At 38.6% G+C, this 19,739-nt stretch overlaps 1 protein-coding gene across 1 annotated transcript in view; it reads right to left on the bottom strand.

Annotated features, from left to right (window-relative positions):
• The window catches only part of Atp13a5 (ATPase 13A5), a 99,317-nt gene that overhangs the window by 9,427 nt on the left and 70,151 nt on the right, over nucleotides 1–19,739 (bottom strand). The window contains exons 20-26 of the mRNA XM_042670324.1: nucleotides 18,736–18,861; nucleotides 16,676–16,755; nucleotides 14,421–14,463; nucleotides 11,909–12,018; nucleotides 7,684–7,780; nucleotides 5,744–5,816; nucleotides 1,726–1,900 (exon numbers count right to left, since the gene is read on the bottom strand). Coding sequence (XP_042526258.1) covers nucleotides 1,726–1,900; nucleotides 5,744–5,816; nucleotides 7,684–7,780; nucleotides 11,909–12,018; nucleotides 14,421–14,463; nucleotides 16,676–16,755; nucleotides 18,736–18,861 — 704 coding nt within the window. The remainder of the gene's footprint in view (nucleotides 1–1,725; nucleotides 1,901–5,743; nucleotides 5,817–7,683; nucleotides 7,781–11,908; nucleotides 12,019–14,420; nucleotides 14,464–16,675; nucleotides 16,756–18,735; nucleotides 18,862–19,739) is intronic.

Here is a 19,739-nt window from a genome sequence, read left to right as displayed (position 1 = left end):
TTCTGGTTTTCTGGTGGTTTACTGGAGATAAGAGTCTCATGGACTTTTCCTGCCTGGGGCTGGCTTTGAACCATGATCCTCAGAACTCAGCCTCCTGAGTAGCTTGGATTACAGGTGTGAGCCACAGGTGCCTCGCTGGGATTATTTTTTGTTTTACTCAAATTTATAACACAGCATTGTTACTAGGCACAGTTGGGTCATATTATATGTACTCATAAATTTTTTTTCTTAAGATTTGGGCTTTCCCAGCCCTTATTGATATATCTTCTATATTCTTTTTATTTTCCCTTTTCAAACAATGAAATCTAAAACTAGTTTCCTTTAGCTTTTTTGTTTAGCTTGAAACATTTAAATTACTGTTACAACATTTTATAATACAATTCATTTTCTAACAGTGAAAATAATTTTTAATAGGGTTTCACTATGTAGCCCAGGCTGGTCTTGAACTAATGATCTTCCTGTCCCATTCAGCCTTCCACGTGTTGGGATTATAAGTAAGAACATGCTTACTAGATTTAATTTTTATTATTCTGAACTCATTGGAGCCCAGAAATGTGGTTTGCAAATAGTAAACATTTAGGTAATGTTTTCTAAATAAAATAATGAAACAATCTGTAGTCACATTTTTACAAAAAGATGGATAGGTAGGCCAGATGATCTGATGTTTAACACCAAAGAGTACCTGGTTCATTTCACTAAAAAGAAGGTTGAGGGCTGGTTTGGTGCAGCTCATTAATAAGAGCGAAGTGAGTTTCTTGTTTTGCTTTAGCTATACCCGTATTTTTTTTCTATTTTCAATCAGAATTTGACTTCTCAGAGTTTAGGTAGTCAAATTTAGAGACAAATGTGGTTTTGAAAATGAATGGAATTATTTGTTCCCAATGATACTTGTTGAACTGGAGTCTAAATGAGAGTCTTAAACATCATTTTGTAGTTTTCAGTCTGTGTTTCACTGAGTTTGGTGGCTCCAAGGACTTTAGATTCCAGTGGAGAGAGGGGAATTTGTACATGCCCCATTTAAAAAGAGTATTTTCTTTTGTAGTGAAGAAATCTTCCTGAGGGAAAAAGGAGCTTGGTAATCTACCTTTATGTTTGAAGAAATTAAAGCCTAGGGAGTTGAAGAGACTTGTCATATGTAGAATGTTTCAATGGAATCAGAGCTGTCATGCCATCAACTAGTATTTTGACAGTCACTTGAAAACTACAAAACAATTTAGGCAAGTATCTCTTTTATGTCTGTATCAAGTCCTAACAAACTATGGTTCCCATGCTAAGTCCAACTCACCACCTGATTTTATAAATAAAGTTTTATTGGAACACAGCCATACCCATTTACCTACATTGTGCCTATTTTTTGTATCATTGTCTAGTTCAGGAACTTCTCCTATTAACTCATAATTTATGTTTCATAACCTGGTGACATAACTTTTTAAACTCAAAATATTAAGATATGTCCTCAGGCCAAGTTGGGCGATATACTTTTTTTTTTTTTTTTGGTCCAGTCGTGGGGCCTGAACTCTGGGCTTGGGCGCTGTCCCTCAGCTCTTTTAGCTCAAGGCTAGCGCTCTACCACTTGAGCCACAGCGCCACTTCCGGCTTTTTTGTTTTTGCTTATGTGGTGCTGGGGAATTGAACCCAGGGCCTCATGCATGCAAAGCAAACACTACCACTGAGCCACCTCCCCAGCCCCGGGCGATATACTTAAAACGAAGAAGATGAACTCACCTGTATCGGTAGACCTCACAATACCAAGGCTGTTGCTTCACAGAGAGAAAAGCACACACTTGCACAATGCCAGTGAAACAAGTATTCAAAAAGATGGAGAGCAACAGGGGAGGAGAAAGAAGTTGTCCTGCTGGACGATACGGTGCCAGCTTCGGGTAGGCATGAGTCCAGCTCACTGAAAGGTAAGTGCAGTTTTCCCTTTACAACTTTATTACATAAATGATATAAGTGCATATTGCCATGGACCTTGTGTTAGGATTCAGTTGGCATAAACATAAAGCCTATGTTTATGTTTACATGAACACATTAGCTAATTGTGTATTTTGCCTATAGTAATGGGTATTACTAGGAGCATTGATCTCGTCCATGATTTGATTTCATCTTCAGAGCAAAAAGTAATAGGCTAGAAAGTTCTTAGACTAATATTTTTACCAGATCATGTGGTGCTAATCTTTTTCCTGTAACCAGATTAAGCAGAGATGGTATTTAAAAGAGGGAGATGGGCTTCCACGTGGGTGAAGACCCATTAATATTACCTCTCATTGATGATGGAAAAGTGAAGAACTGGAATGAGAGGAGTAAGAGCCTACAAGCCCTCACTTTTCACCATTCCACCATTATGCTCTAAGCACTTCAATGTGCCAGTCACTGGGGTCAGTGCTAGAAGGGTGTTCTGCTCCTTTCTAAATCAACAGGAACACTACAGCTACAGCACCACTACAACCCATCCCGCTGGGAAGAAAAAAAAAACCCTAAACAATCTTACTTCTTGATAATAGTGTTAAGACGTTATTAGGCCAAGTTTATTGGCACACATCTGTAATCCTAACCACTTAGGAAGCAGAGGTAATAGGATTCCAAAGCCAACCTGGGAAATGTTAATACAAAACTCTAAAGAGCCAAAGCTGTGACTCAAGAGACCCTTAATTCAGCCTTCAGTTTGGGGATGGTGGGGAAGCATACATTGCATTTTTATCTTAGGATTTTTTTGATAAATTAAAAGCATTAGAAATAATGAGAAATTAAAAATGATATATAATTTTTAAAAAGATGACTACATCTTACTTAAACACTACATATCCTAATAAGCCCTAGGAAGTAAAATGTACTCAAGTTCTTAAGACATAACAGGAAAGACATGGAGATGTGAGGAATTAAAAGCTGTACTAAGAGATCTGTATTATAGATATGTTTCAGTCCTTGTCCTTATATGTGTCACCTCTACCTTTTCATGGTTTCTTTGTTGCAAAGAAAAAATTAGAATGTATATACTTAGGTTTATGTTCATACCTGTAGGGGCAGAGGGCTAGGGAAATGGTATCTATTTCAGGATAACAAAGCTCAAAAGTTGGTCTTCTGTTTTGCCAATGTATGTTCTAAGGGTAAACTCTAGTTTACTCACGTAAACTCTGATTTCTAGTCTTCATGGGTAGGATAAGAATGTTGCAATGTTTCAGGTGATACATAAAGGCCCTTCCAACTCATTCTTTCTGAAGCTTTATGGTAGCTCAGACTTACGGATCCAGTAATATTACTGTTGTCGCACCAGGGTGCTGGGCTAGAGGTTGGGAGAGGGGTAGAGTGTGCATGGACAGAAAAGATAGATCATTTTCCCCTCAAAATTTCCAGAAAACAATACAGAGAAACTGTGTACTATAGAATTTGGAGGGTCTTTTCCTCCACTCCTTGAGATACATCCTTTTTCATAAGGGTCCCTGACAATTCACACTAATAAGCTGACTGATGGTGGATCTGAGAGAATCTATGAATGTCACAAGAATGGCTTGGGTATGCCCCAAAGAGAAACTGTGTGATTTGTATTTGGAACATTTGAGCTATATACAGCCTGACTTCCAATAGTGGAGGGCTAGGGATGGGGTACAAACTTGTAGCCCATGATTTAGTCACTCACGCTTACACAATAAGATCTCAATAACTCTAAACTTTGAAACTCCAATGAGCTTCTCTGGTTTATGATACTCTGCACATTGTCACAGACCCTGTAAAGGAAAGTCTTCCTGACTCTACAAGGAAAAGAAAAGGAAAGTCTCCTTTGGGATTCTTTTAAGACTTTACCTTGTATGTGTCTCTTTTTGACTGTTTTCTGACTTGTATACTCTTGCTATAACTAAAATTGCAATAGTAAGTCTAGCATTTCCCTAGTTTTGTGAATTGCTGCAGCACTCATTGAAACCAAGGGGAGTGGGAACCTCTACATTTATAACCACCGATTTATATGCTCCAGGTGGCATACAGACCCCCAAACTTGTGGCTGGTATCTGAAGAAACATCATCCTGTGATGTTTGGTTTAACTCTGGGTAGTATTGAGCACACAAAGAAGGGGCGCACAAGGTGGACTGAGGACAGGGATAAAGAGTAACCAAGCACCTAGATCATAGAAACCACTGGCTTCAGTGCTTGGAGTTCTCTCTGCATCCCACTAGCCATGATGGAATGTGGTTTGCAGACTTCATAAAGAAGCTGTGGGATCCAGGTGTAGTGGCACACCCCTGTGATCCCACCTACTTGGGAGGTAGAAGTAAGAAGATTGCTAGCTGAGGTCAGTGCAGACAAAAGTGAGAAACCCTATTGGAGAAATAAACTAATAGCAAATAACCTGGAAGCACAATTGTGAAGCATGAGGCCCTGAATTTCATCTCTAGGAAAAGACTGAAGTAGCCCCACCCTCATGGGGATCAACTCCAGAACTTGTTATCCTAACCAAGTGTGCAAAAGCTCAGAATAACTTGCTCGAAGTCACATACCAATTCAGAAGCAACACTAGGCCAGTGTGCCATGTTTTCTAATAATGCTATCCTACCTGAATCCATTCCATTCTGATTCTTCTCTAGTGCTCACTGAGTTACCTAGTCTTCTAACAGTAGAGAGGGGACAGGTACAGCATGAGGTCATTCTATTCATTGTGAGTGTTTACTAAGCTCTAGGCTATGAAGTTTTCTACAGGAGTATCATTGTACCTGATCCTCAGAACACTATGAAGACACTTCTTATGAGGAAAATTTTAATGTCTTAAATTATTTATGAAAGTTCAGAGATTAGGAGAGATGGAAGAGGGTCATGGCCTTGATGTTTGGGCCATGGACTTTGCCTCCAAGCTTCTGTCTACTAGCTTAGGTTTTGGAACCTCCTGGGGTTCCTTTTTCTTTTTAGCACTGTCACCAACAAATCATGAAAATTGCTTTAAAATATCCAACATTATGGAAGAAATATCATTTATTCAAGATTATCCAGCCATGTAAACATTCATATATGTAGAAAAGTATTTAATGGGCTATGAATAGACATTTCAGTTCTAATAACCAAAATTGATATTACTGATCACTCAGATACTGCTAAGTTTTGTCATTGGGTTGCTATAATAAATGATTTCAATATCAGTATTTTAAGATGCTACATGAAATTCCAAGGTTATTAATTTCTTGCATTGTCTGCTATTCTGTTATTTTTTCCTAACCTCCTGCTGTTGAACAAAGAAAAGGAGGTGACAGCACCATTCATTTTCTGTGCTCTCCCTTGAGGTAGACACCTTTTTCACTTATTAAAAGTTAGTATCAGACTCTGAGTTCCTTGATCAGAAATGCTTTATCAGTGTCATCTCAAAGGAAGGAAATGAACAATAGCTGCTCTAAGCCACACCTTGCTTTTGAGAAAATTCAACTATAAGAAAACGTTAGCATTTGTTCTCACATGTCAAAGACTTAGCAGAAATCTAGTTTCATGTCAATGTGAGGCATAGCTGAGTAATGGGAAGTGGCTTTTGGGTTAAAAAATCCTTTTTAGATTTTTCACTTTTCTATATACAAGACAAACTACAAAGGATTCAGACTATGTCAATAACGTTTCTGTTATTGGGATATGTTACCACTAATCTAAGCTCAACTCACTTCCACAAGTATTACTTTCAAAAAAATCATAGGCTATCAAGTTCTATTTGTGTATTTCTAGAATCTCACACACAAGTATGACCCGGAAGGTTTGATTTGCTAAAATGCTTACTTGTCAGACAGACCATCAAAGTAATAACCATATCTTGCACGAGATACTGATAATTCCCAAAGATTTGTAGTTGCTATAAAAGAAAAAAAATAAATGTTAAATGTGGTTTCTATCTGCATATTTATTATTCCCAACATCATTTTTCTTTTTTTTTTTTTTTGCCAGTCCTGGGGCTTAGAACTCTGGGCCTGGGCACTGATGTGGACTCTTTTATTGCTCAAGGTTGGCACTCAACCACTTGAGCCACAGCACCACTTCTGGATTTTTCTGTGATTAACTAGAGATAATTTATATAGATTAACTAGACTTGCTTAGGTTGGAAACCATGATCCATCTCACTGGAAGGAATGAGACTGGGTCAGTATATCCCAGAATTTACTGTGTTTCATATCATCAATGAGTCAGTCAGACTGGTACCATCTTTCTATCAGTCAGATTAATCTGATAGTTGTCATTGCAACTTGGGCTGTTGAGTTCTCAATATAAGATATTGAGGCCTAAACATTCTCTCAGGAACTTTAGGCTTAAAATTTAAACTCAAGGCCTCAGTTTATTTAAATAGAGTTGTTCTCCATCCTTATCCATGGGTTGGGTCTGCAGCAGAGCTTTCTGGGAACCAGTTAATGTTCACAAAATGAACAAGGAGCCTTCCCTAATCAAGCTCATTGCCAACTTTGTAAATAACTGAATAGACACAGAACTTAACTTTCAAGCTCACACTTATAGACTTGAAGTATTTAGGCATAAATGTCAAATCACTACTCTTAAAAGGAAGTCATCTTCTATAACATCTTTTGAATCTAGCTACCTTTATTAGCTCATATCCACTGACCGAGCTCTAAACTAGGTTCTACCCATATTCCTGAACACTTAAGTTCTGCTTCAACTTTTATGGAAAACTGCAAGGCCTATCCCAACTTTATCTCTTTTATTTCTCCTATCCTCTCTTCTTCTTTTCCCATAAAAGTGGTAAAATTATGTATATGCAGAAAGAGACAGAATAGGGAGAAATTTTCAACATAGTTTTAGTTTTCATTCTAAGATCAGCTTCCCTACCACTCTGGAGGAGATAGTAGCAATCCACCAGTTCGGCTTCCCAGAGGCAGGGGGTAGGTATTGGCTAAGGGAAAGACCTAATATTGGTCTTGGACGGATGCAGCACTTGAATCCAGGTTACCTGACTCAGTCTAGATCTTATTTCTCCTCACCTGGCCTCTTTATAGCCCCCTGTGTATGGCCTTAGGTGATAATCCACAGGATGCTCTAATCTGTGGTCCTCTCGTGCATCTTTTCACCTTCCCTTACCCCCTCCCCTATCCCCACCAAAAGCAGTGAAATACCTTTTTCCCTACAGTTCTCTGACCCTATTGAAACATTTCACTGTAGAGAAGGCTATGCTTGGACTAATGAAAATTACTTCCAATCTTTATAAAGTTCTAATTCTTAATAGATTCATAATTTAAGCATCTCTTTTCAGTGCCAAAGAACTGCTAAGTCTTTGCTCACTCTATAAGTTTTGGATAGGTTTGTGAGCAAAGCTCCAGTATGGAAGATTTGCAGAATTACAATGATTTAAAATTGAATCCAAAAACTTCTCTCTTTTTTAAATCTCTTCTTAGTCCTTTGCCAAAATTATTTCACAGATGAAGACTGATCTACTTCCTGCTGAGTTATATTTAGGATGCTCTGATGATCTCTTCATACTCAAAGAAAAAGGAACTCAAAGAGGGCAAAAATCCCAACACCCTAGAAAACTGATCCACATCTACTTATTTCTAGTTCCATATTTCATGTACCATTTTACCAGGTTCCTAAGTTTGTAGGCACCATTTTGGGAAATGTTATTTATTTATAAAACACCGAATCTTCTGTGGCGGGGAGGGGGGGCATACCCCTAAAGAAAAAACCAAGGTTGTAAAAGAAATGATTTTGATTCATACCCAGTAAAGCAGTAAAATTCCAACACCCTGTATTATGCCATACATGGTCAAATACTTAAAGATTCCGAAGGACGAAACCAGAGCAGCTCGGCCCTCTCTGTTCAAAATAAATTATAAAAAGTTAGTCACATATACTAAAATAAATCATATAATTTAGTTGTATACATTAAAAATTATGAAGTCTATATTTCAAAAAATGTACATAGTTTATGTGTAATTTATATTTAAAAACAGTTTGATATTGTTAAATATAATTTTTTGTTATTATTAAGATGTTGTAAAGAGAGTTTTTCATTTCCTGTCAGGTAATGAGTACATAAAACAGCTTGATTTTAATACCCTATTCAAATGCATTGACTTATTACTGATTCATACTCTCTTATTTACCAAGTCACTGATTCATTCTGTCAGTTACTCTTTCATTCATTCATTCATACTGTCCTTAATCATTACTTCCATTCTTGATTCTTTAACCCCACCTATCCCCTCAAATGACTTTGTGTTTATTTTCACATATGTACATTGACTATTATGGTTGTAATTGTCTACCTTTTCTCTCTCCATTCATCTGCCTTCCTTTGGAAATCCCTCCCCCTACCAAAAAACATGCTACAGCTTCCTAGTATTTATTTTGTTAAACTATAAGTTAGTTGTTCAAAAGGGTTATATCACTGGAATTCTCCTCTATGTATGCCATACTTTCATCATTACATCCCCACTGATTCTTGACTCACTTTTATTTAGGTCTTAGGAGATACCAGCTACACTGGGAATCACAAAGAATATAAAATGTATCAAGCAGTAATTTCCATGAAATAAGATCACCATATATTATAAACACACTGCAACATTATGATAAGGTGCAAATTGCCAAATGTTGACTTGATTATGACGTCTTATATCTTAACAACCTCTGCTTTCTGGGAAATTGTGAGTTCTAGAGGCTCTTAGATGCATAAAGCTAAAGAATGGGAGCTTTCAAATTTTAAGTGGCATGGATGTGATTAATATTTGAGATAGACAGGTTTGCTGATTTTGATATTTCAGGAAGAACCTGGGGCAGTCATCTAAGCTGGGGTAGAGATCAAAAGATCCAGGCTGCTGTAAAAAAAACAAAAACAAAAACCACAGCTCAGAAAGTAGATATTCCTCTTTTTTAAAAAAAATTCTATTTGAGCTGTTATCCTTCAACTGAGCTCTGCCGCAGGATGGATCATAGCAGACCAAGAGACGGCAATGTGAAGAAGCAACACCTGATGGTTCTGCAGTCTCTTCTGCTCAGAGAGGAACAAATCCTCATGGGAGAGACCGCGTCCGTCCTGTTTTTAATTTCCAGCAGGTGACATGGACACTCGTTCTGCTCCAGGACTTTTCTTAACCAAATAGAGACATGAAACGAAAAGCCTTAAAAGACAAACTATTAACCACTTTGCCTCAGGCAAGATGAGAAGGTGAAGGTTAAGAAATAGACTGGGATGCTCAGGCAGATGTTTTCCATGAGGCGGTGAGGTGCTACCATTTGTTTCTGACACAGAACTGAGCAGGAAAAAAATTTTAAAAAAGCTGAAAAGAAGCCTGGATTGTTTTCCCAAGTCTGACATAAATATTATGATTCTAGCCTTATTCTGCAATTATACATAATTCCAGAAAAATGAAAACACCCAGATTCAAAAGAAACTGAAATTAAAAAAAATTATGTACACAATAAGGAATGTTTGCATGGGACTCTACAATTACTCAGCTCTTAATGATTATGAATTTTAAGTAGCTCATGCGTTTATTCACATATTAGCTAAATATCCTTCTAATGTGATGTGCCCAGCTTAGTGATAGGGCATTATGATTGCTAAAAAAAAAATAATGAATAAGATACAGTTCTTATCCTAAATAACCTGAACTATAAAAATCAGTGAATCATGTATCAAAGGATAAAAATGAAAAATGCAAATGTGGATGTACGCATCTAAAAACACATTATCGCTTACACCCATCTCCCTACTCCTCCCCCACCCCAGTGCACTTTCTCAGGAATAAGAACTGTCAAGGATCATAAAAGGTAAAATGAGCTTAACAGAGCTGAATCATATCTAATTCTTATGAAGCTGTGAAGTATAAAAGCAAACAATTTCTACCCTGAAGTCTTCCTCTACCATCTGCCACCAGAGACATTTTACATCATGACTTGTATTCTAAACAGCATTTGGCATTCAGAAATTAATTGAGCTACATGCATGAAGAACAGCATCTGAAGTTCAAGTACCAACGCATTTTAGATGGGTGAGGTAGCCTCCTTGTATCACTATCCAGGAGGTCAGGCTCGCTACAAGAGCTAATTCACACATGCTCTCCATCTTAACCCACATGGCTCCCATCTAAGAAAGATCCCTGCCAGCTGGGCTAGCTGGCTTCCATGCCACAATCTGAAACTGCCACCCTGTTTGTAAATAAGTAGCTTTCCCCTCTCCCCACCTAGAATTCACTCCTGCGTTCTGTTTACACCAATCCTATTTATCTTTCCAGACCCATGGAAATTTTCTTCATGGTTTGAGTTCTGAAACTCAACTGGAATGTTTACTGTATTGTCTGGATGTTCATTTACGTAGGTTCATTTTCATGAGGTACATCTCATCATACAACAGGTATAAAATTCTTTGTCTTGTATGGATCTGCATACACACGTATACACACATACTAGAATTTAACTCATTCAATAAAGACTGCACTATTCTTTGACACAGAGAACAACATGATTTATATTCATGATGGGTATCACATTATTGATGCTATCATTGTATTAAGCCAAGGTTAAGCCAACAGGAATGTAGCCAAAATCTTAGAGAGGTTCGGCAATGACAAATCAGTAAAGTATTAGCCTCTTTGTGCACTCTGTGTTCTCAGTCTTGTCAAGAAACATTAGTCCTTACTGCTGTGAGACAACACATGTGATAAGTCAAAATTACTTTGAGCTTCTGAATATCCATGCTTGATTTAAAGGACCAAATTTTCCTGAAAATCAGGGCCTGTGGCACCTGGCACCGGAGGCTCATGCCTCTAATCCTAACTACTCAGGAGGCTGAAATCTGAGGATCACAATTCAAAATCGGCCCAGGCAAGACAGTCCATGAGACTCTTATCGCCAATAAACCACTAGAAAAACGGAAGTGGTGCTGTGGCTCAAGCGGTAGAGCGCTTGCCTTGAGCTGGAGAGCTGAGGCACAGCGTCCAACTCCAGAGTTCAAGCCCTACAACTGACCCCCCCCCCAAAAAAAAATCAGGGTCTGTGGAGTTGGTAAGAGGTGCTATTCTGAAGATAGAAGATGTAAGGATGTGTTAGGTTGGAGAAAAACATGGGTACAGAGTCCATGGAAATGTGTAAAGCTGCCGTGTCTGAAGTCATGAAATTTCAGGTTGGACATTTTCCTTAAAGTAAGTAAGTGGTTGGTCCTGATGGACCAACGGACATGCTAGAGAGTTGCAAGGTTGTCATTTGGGGATAAACCTCAAAATTTGGTGATGACTTCCAGAACACTGACTACATAGATGTCTGGAAGTCACCCCCAAGTGCTTAGTAGACAATGAGAAACAGATTTATGAACAACAGTACAAAACCTACTGTTTCATTTGTAATTTCATTTAAGATATAAATAAAGATCAGATCAGAAATAAAGGTAGAGTGTTGGAGAAAATAAACAGGGAAAATGAACTGCTCTTCCTTCCTTCCGTTGCCTAACCAATCTTACTATCTTTTATGTCAACATTTTGAATATTCATAAACTTCCATTTTAGAACCATACAACAGCATTTGGATAAACTAGTATTGTCCCCTTTTGGCTTTCTAACTCATCCAAAATAGCTGGGAGACATATTCCAGCAAGTATCCAGTATATGAAGTAAAGAAACAGAGAAGAAATGCAAACAGGTTTTAAATATCAAATGTCCACATGACAAACCCACCTATTTTTAAGGGTCAGTCAGTAAAAGATCGTGTGTGTGTGTGTGTGTGTGTGTGTGTGTGTGTGTGTGTGTGTGTGTGTGTGTGTGTGTGTAACTTAGCATTTTCAAACAGCGCTAATTGTACCTCAATTTAGTGCTCTATCAGCATTTTTGCCCACATCTCTATCATGGCATTTATGACTTTAAGTTATAGTAGAAGTCTGTCTGTCTCCTCAGCCAGATGATGAGCCTGCTGGCCCCAAGGGGAAAGGGGAGGGGAAGTGGCGCTTACCTGATCAGGTGAGGCACACACTCAATGTTGGCTATTTTTGAGGTGAAAGGGGATGCCACTGATGCTTCTTGCTCTGACAGCGAGATGCCTGCATGAGCCATTTTCAGAGCCTGGAATGATTGATCCATGTCAACTCATGATGGCTCACTCCAGATTCTGACTACTCAAATACTAATACACTGTCCATCACATCATTGAGTTGTACCTGGAAATCTTTATTTTCTGGGTCTCTAGTTACGCTTAACCTGGTATCTCTTGCCATTCCTGACCCACAAAGTTACCAATTAAAGAGACAGCAATTAAACAGTGAATCATGTTTGCACATATGTGTATGTGCATGCATGCACATGCATCAGGCAGCCCCATTTTCTGTGTGGAAAGAAGATGTCATAAGGAAATAGAAGTACTCCTTCAAAAGCCTTTTAAAAGTGACAGAATTCAGATGGACTTTGGCTGGGGACCTTCACCATCTCAGCTCTTACACTTAGAAGGCCATGAAAAATGAGGGAAAAGAGCTTAATTCCCACCTTCTACTCTACCTGGACCAGCCAACCACTTAAGTGTTAGGATAAAGTAGGAGGCACACAGCAAAATCAGTGGATGAGAGACTGGGTTCCACTTATGCTGAACTGTGTTGTCCCACAGCAGTAAGAACTAATGTTTCTTGACAAGACTGAGAACGCAGAAAAAGACTGGTCAATAATCAGGCTAAAGGGCTCCTAATCCTATAAGAAATGTGTGAGCATGAAATGAGATTTGTATTTATAAAGTTCTGTAGAATACAAAAGTACCTAGTACCACAGATGATATATACTAGATACAAGTTCAATAAATATTCAAATATTTCCTCCTTCCTCTTTTCCCCCTAAGTGTTTTGTAGCTCTGCTAGGTAATGTAAAGTCATATACCATATGTTAGAGGTTGTTTTCATGTATACTTATTTCTTCTATCAAGAGTTCTATGAACTCTTGGGGGAACAGAGACTTCTTTTTCGCATTTGTTCTCTTTGTTTTATTTTGAACTCTACATAATTATTAAGAATTGATATTTATTCTACTTTTCAACAACAGACTAAGATCTAGTTTCTACTCATGAAGAATAAGGCAAAAGTGAACTTCTAATAAATCAAGTATGACCAAAAATTTTCACTGAACTTTGGAGCAAATATGTAAGAAAGTAAAATATCTAGATCTTAAAATATTTAATTTGCTTTGGGGCTACAAAGCAATCCTCCTCTCCTCCTTCCTCCCCTTCCTCCTCCTCCCTCCTCCTCCTCCTTCTTCGTCACTGGTCCTAGAACTTGAGCTTCTTTTGCTCAAGGCTAGCATTCTACCATTTGACCCACAGAGCTACTCTTGGCTTTTTCCAAGTAGGCTATTGGAGATAAAAGTCTTATGCACTTTACTGCAAGGGTTGGCTTCAAACTTCCATCATCACATCTCAGCCTCCTGAGTAGCTAGGATTACCCATGTGAGCTGCCAGCATCCTTTTGTTCTTTGTTTTTCTTTAATTTCATTTTTAATATTGTGGGTCACCCCTCTCCCAAGGTAGGCAAGTGCTCTACCACTGAGTTACATATACCCACCATCTTCATGCAGTATCACACAATTAGCTACTAAAAATTCCTTTATATATGTAATCCTCAAGATAAACTCTTGTTTCAACAACATCTTTAAAACTCACAATATGAAACACATACTTCCCTTCTGTCATGTATGAGAAATAATCTGAGAATCACTGGGCATAGGATTTGTTATAGTATGTAATGGCAAAATAGTTCAGTCAAGATTTCAGTGAGTGCTTTTGGTGAAGCTAAAGTTAAATATGAACCTCAGAGGGGAAGTTTGATGGAAATAAGTAAAATTTACATGTAATTCAAAACTGTAATCCATTTTAAACTTTTCCTTCACTTAGCCTGGCTTCAGTGGCTCACACCTATAATCTTAGCTACTCAGGAAGCTGAGATCTGAGAATCACAGTTCAAAGCCTGCTCTGGGCAGGAAAGTCTGTGAGATTCTTACCTCTAATTAACCACCAAGAAGCCAGAAGTAGAGCTGTGGAACTCTGAGCCTTGAGCAAAAAAGCTCAGGAACAATGAATGCCCAGGCCCTGAGTTCAAGCCCCAAGACTAGTACCTAAAGACAAAAACAAAAACAAAAAAAACCCTCTTTTCCTTCACTAAGACTTTATCAGGTATATACTTTCATTTTATTATTGGTAACACAAACTATTTAAACCAGGTAATGTTGTAAAGTCTCTACTAGGTCTGAAATGTGGGAGTCTGAGTAGCACCTCTTTGTTGTTCCAGGAGTTTCCAGAAAGCAGCTGAGTGATTCACCTCATTCTATCTCCCTCCACCCCTCACTCATAGTCAGATAGAGGTGAACACATACACAACAAAATGAAGAAATGTTTGCTGGAAGGAGGATGAAGAGACTGACTCAGAGAATTTGGGAGTATTCAAGGGGGCAGTGATGAGCTATCTATGACAGCAGAAGTTATTTCTACTCACCCCACAGTCATTGGCTCCATCTCCACACATGCCCACATAATAACTGCAGGGGAAAAGATAGGGAAAATGAATGGCATGGCAATACCTTCGCATCATTTCTATCACAACTAACTCATAGGTAATGTGTGTATGTGTGTGTAAGTGTATGCTGAACATACATGAGATCATGCTGAAGGCAAATTACTTGGACAAACATAGTCCCATAGGAGGAAAGGCCATTGCATTATTTAAATTGTTTCGATCAATCACACTGAAACGGTAGTGATATTGCCAAGGTCAACAGCCAAAACAGTGATCACACACATCAGAACGTGTCCTCTTTCACACAGCCTACTACAGAGCTCATCCCCTAACCTGGCTGAATTCTGGTTGCTGATGAGGGTTTAGAGGTCATAAATTTCAATGAGAAACATTGGAGATATAATTTAGAAGACAAAACTAGAGGCAAGTACCCATACTCCTACTGCAGCTCAGAGTGACAATGAAATAATATGCCTCCATCCAAAGCAGTCAGATGTGCTAGCATTTTATATGTAGAGGAGTAAAACTTAGAGCTGCTGTCAGAAAAGGAATTTCAGGTGCTTTCTATTATTACTAGAATTGATTGGTTATAATACAATAAAGAATTCGGTGACATTTTCCCCAAATCTGATAAAACAATGAAATCAACTAAGGGATAAATATCAGGTTCTTACTGCTGGTTGGGCCAAAAACAAAGACTCTTTTGTAGATCAGATTGGTCAAATGCATATGGTTCAGTCTGATATTGGGCTGAAATATTGGGCTGGATTTGGTATTGGGATAATGTTGGATGGAAATCACCCTATAAGCATATGCACACGTATGTCATCACAGTGCCCATATGAGCTGAGAGTGGCTTCCATCCTTCATACGTAATGCATGTATCTGATCTCTGTATCACTCTAATGCCCTTGCCTCTTCTGGCATTCCCTGATTTCAGAAAAAGAATCTGCACAGCCTTATGCACAACATAGATGATAAAACCAGGAAGAGGAAGATGGAGAAATTGAGATGACAGCTTACTCTCAGATAGCATGTGCTTTCCTGAGTTAATTTTGCTTTAGGGACAAAAATTTCTCAGGTATTTGAGACATGTGAATGAACAGGTCACTTTAGATACTGGTCATTCTCCCAGTGGGAAAGCATTATGGGAGCTATTACGTTGTATTTGACTCTCCCAATTTGTCCTAGTACTCATAAGCAATCATCCAGAGTTTCACTACTCTCTGTTGTTGTTGTTGTTTTAAATTGCAGTCCAGAAACCGTAAAACTCACAGAAGGCAAAAAGCTGATCTAGTCTAAACAAAAAAAACTGTTTCTCTCTGATGTAACTTGGTCATCTATGTTTTTGAGTGAGATAAGAAAGGACACCGCGATTACAGAGATGCCACTTCACTTCTTGCCAAGAAGGCTAGAAATTGCTCACCTATCATCTAATGAGTCATCCTAGTAGTCACTCCTACACACTCCCAATTTTTCCATGCTAAACTATAGAACTCTTTCCCATCATTTCTTTCCTTCACATTTAAGCAGGAGATCTTCTACAAGATGCTCTTTGAGTACCAAATGGATGCTACAGCAGTGTAGGCAGCTTTAAAATGACCCTCAGTGGTCTGTGGCATCCTGCAATTTATTAACAGTGTGAAATCCACTCTCTTGAGTGTGGGTTGGACCTGATGATTTGCCTTGAATGAAGAGAAGACAGGAAAACTGATGGGATGTCACTTCTGAGATTAGGATATAGAAAGCAACAATGTCCACCTCTCTGGGTCTCTTTCTTTGTGTCTCTGTCTCTCTAAATACTTCTCTGTGTCCGTTCTCTCTGTCAGTCTCTGTCTCTATATTTCTTTTTTGCTTAACCTCATGTAAGCCAATAGTGACATTATGCAAGTTCTCTTTGTGAAATGGGTCATGTCTCAAAGAACTAAGAGTGGCTTCTTCCAACCATCAAGGAAAGATGGAGGTTCTTAGTTCCAGGGTCCACAAAGAGGTAAATCTATCCAGCAACATAAGAGTGATTCTGGTGGTAAAGCCAAAGCCTTGAAATGATTACATCCTGGCCAACACCTGATTGCATCCTTTGAGACCCAGACTTTAACTGAGCCATACCTGGAGTCATAACCTACAGTTACATAAAAGTGATAGATAATGTTCTAAGCCTCTAAGGACTGGAAGAATTTGTTACACAGCAATAGATAACAGATACATTTTTTCTTTCATGCTATACCACCTACTTTAATTTCTGAAATTCTTCAACAAGGCTTGATTTCTGCCCAGGAGACATTCTTGCAAAAATAGTTCCATTTACCAGAATCTAAAGAGAAAAATAACCATTGCCATATGATTGGTACCCAAGAACATTTTAAAAATAAAAATCCTGAAAACCCATTCCTGGTCTCTGATTTAATATAGCACTAGGAGGTATGTCATTAGAGCTGATGTCAGGAAGGGGAATAAAGGAATTTAATGCTTTAATATAAAAATTTCACTTTAAGCCTTCTATCACAACTCTATTACATTTTTGCAGACCATTTTTTCTAGCTGGGGTGACCTCTAATTAATAATAATAACTAAGAAGCAGCACATAGGGATAAAAATACTTAAGGAAATTCAGCTCTTTTTATTACTTACTGTCTGTCTCCACAGTTCCAGCAAGGCAGAGAAAATAACCATAGGAAAAAAGTTATATTAAGTGAAGTAAGCCAGACCCAAAGAGACATAAGTTGCATGTTTTCCCTCATTTGTTATAACTAAAAAGTACCTATAAATATACAAGTAAACACATTGAATGGTAAAAGGCAAAAAAGTATATTTGGATATGATAAATCATACAGGACTCTAGACATTCACACAATGAGACCAAAGGAGAGATACTCTTCAGAGGTGATCACAAAGGTTCAATTGTAGCTATGGGCATATCATCATATAAAATGATGTTTATCTAAATGAGATCCAAGAAATAGAAACAGGAGGTTCTATGTTTCTTGTTTTTTCTTCTCCTTTGTCACTGTTTTTGATTTCTGTAACTTTTGTCTTATATCTGTTTTGGAGGTGGGGTAAGAGGGATCCCAGAAAAGGTGGAACAAATGGTGAACAAATGCATAGGGTTACCCACTAGACACTATGTTAAAAATGGGGGAGGGAGTTGGGGGAAAAACTGGGAGAAAAGGAGGAAAGAGGTGAAACTATTCAACTGTTTAACTCCTCTGTATATTACCCTTACAATAACAATAAAATTGAGCTTAAATTTTTTTAAGGAAAATAGTGATAGACGAGAAGTTGAGAAATAGATTCTGATATTAGCTGTGCAAGCCTCAGGAAAATGACTTAGCCTATCTGAGTCTCAACTTCCCATCTGGAGGAAAAAAAAAAAAGAGCTTGCTATAAGCCTTTCAAGTCTAGATTTGTTGGTCCCTGACTGGCAAGTTGACCAATTTTTTTCAGGCCTTGCTAAAAAATAGTTGCTGTCCTCAGCTTTTGCTCCATTTATCTTTTCCACATTGACAGCACAACCCTGCACAGCACTATTTTAAACTAGGACACACAGAGGACAAGATAACAAATGAGGTTGAAAATAAACCACAGGGCCTTTGTTTCCCCGTGCTGTAATTTAAGAATCCAGACAGGAGGGGAATGGAGATCAGGCTGACATGAGCTGGTGGCTTTCAAAGAGGCTGACCCATAAAACAGGAAATACTTTTGGAATGATCTGGAAGTTCTCCAAAGTGGAGAGGGAATGAGGGAGGGCAGCCGAGACTGATTGAAAACAGGGGTGAGAAGCTGGATCAGAACACAAATTCTGAAGGGTGGCCCTGAGTATGCACTGAGCCAGGTTAGTATAGGTAGAATCAGGAGCTTTCTGTGTGAGCAGTGACTTCTTTTTTCCTTTATAATTTTTTATTTACATTTGGTTGTGTTGGGGATCAAACTCAGGACCTTGTGCGTAAGTGCTTTACTACTGCACTACCTCCCCAACCCATAATTTGCTTATCTACATATGCTAAGTACAGTAGTCTGACTCACTTTGCATACCTTCTGGTATCCAAGGCAAAGTAGCAAAGGATCTCTACATTAGGACTCAGAGATTTTCTCAAGAAGATATAACAAGTTCGACATGAGCCGGGAATTCAGTCTACCATTCTACCAAAGGTATCTTGCAAGCGAGCAGTGACTTTTTAGGTATGCTTCCTAACTAACACAGTCTCAGCTGAACATCATCTTCATTGTTCTCTTCCTCTCCGTGCCTCACTAATTTGAAGAGCAAAACAAAACACTTCCCTTCTCGAGTACTTACTTTGAGAAGCAAGCTGTAGAAATGCTGAAAAAGCACCTGATAGGTCTTCCCACTCATTGCAAAATGGTAATAGCTCCCTCTTTCTCCTTCAGGTATGGAACTGTTTCCAAGAGGAATGTAGGTTTCCTAAACTCGAGAAAGAATTATTTCTACATTAGCTATCAAGGACTGTCTCTGCTTTCCTGTGTTGTCCTGGAGGAAAATGTGTTCATTTCTCATTGCAAAGTGAAGGGCAGCAAATACAGAATGTGTTACTTGGCTTGGAGCTTTGTTCTCCAGGAAGAGCATTCTCAAAACGCACCCCATATTATATGAATGCATGATACTTAGACCTCATGGGTCCTTTCCTAGGAGATAAATCCTTACCAACTAGGAATAAATTACAAGAAAGAGCAGGAAGCATATTTCTACTTCATCCCTCTCCTCACACAGCCTTAGGTTTGCGGAGATCTCTTACATTCATTTGTTCAGTTTCTTCACTGGAAAGTAGCTGACTCCTTTTCCAAATGTCTAGGTCCTTTCAGCACTTGATCCCTATCTTTTGTTACGACCCTATTGAAGCAGGTGACCCTGAATGAAGATGATGTTGCCCAGATCTTCTTCTGCATCATTGCTATTCCTGCTCCTAACCCCCTCCCCCATTCCTGCCACGTGTCAGTGTTCCCTTTTTCTGTGTTCCAGGCCCACTTAGCTTCTAGCTGCAAAGGAAGATTCTGATGATGTCAGTGTATGCATAGCCTCCACACCTGACCAGTTAATGGTTTTTCATGCAACACTTCTCAGAGAGCCTTACATTTTTGTAGGACTCTGAATTCAAGTACTATAGGAGATGAGAATATTCCCTTCTTTAGAGAAAAATCAAGACCAGGTATGGTGGTTCATGCCCGGGAATTCTAGCTAATCTAGAAGAAGAGATCTGGAGAATTGTGATTCATAACCAGCCTGGACCAAAAAATTAGCAAGGCTCCATCTCAATCTGTCGTCCAGGTATGGTGGCATACACA

This window comes from Dipodomys spectabilis, unplaced genomic scaffold, assembly GCF_019054845.1.
Source record: "Dipodomys spectabilis isolate Male_0828 unplaced genomic scaffold, ASM1905484v1 ptg000017l, whole genome shotgun sequence".
Classification (NCBI taxonomy): Eukaryota; Metazoa; Chordata; class Mammalia; order Rodentia; family Heteromyidae; genus Dipodomys; species Dipodomys spectabilis.
The sequence above is the reverse complement of the archived record's forward strand: the minus strand, read 5'-3'. Positions and strand labels throughout refer to the sequence as shown.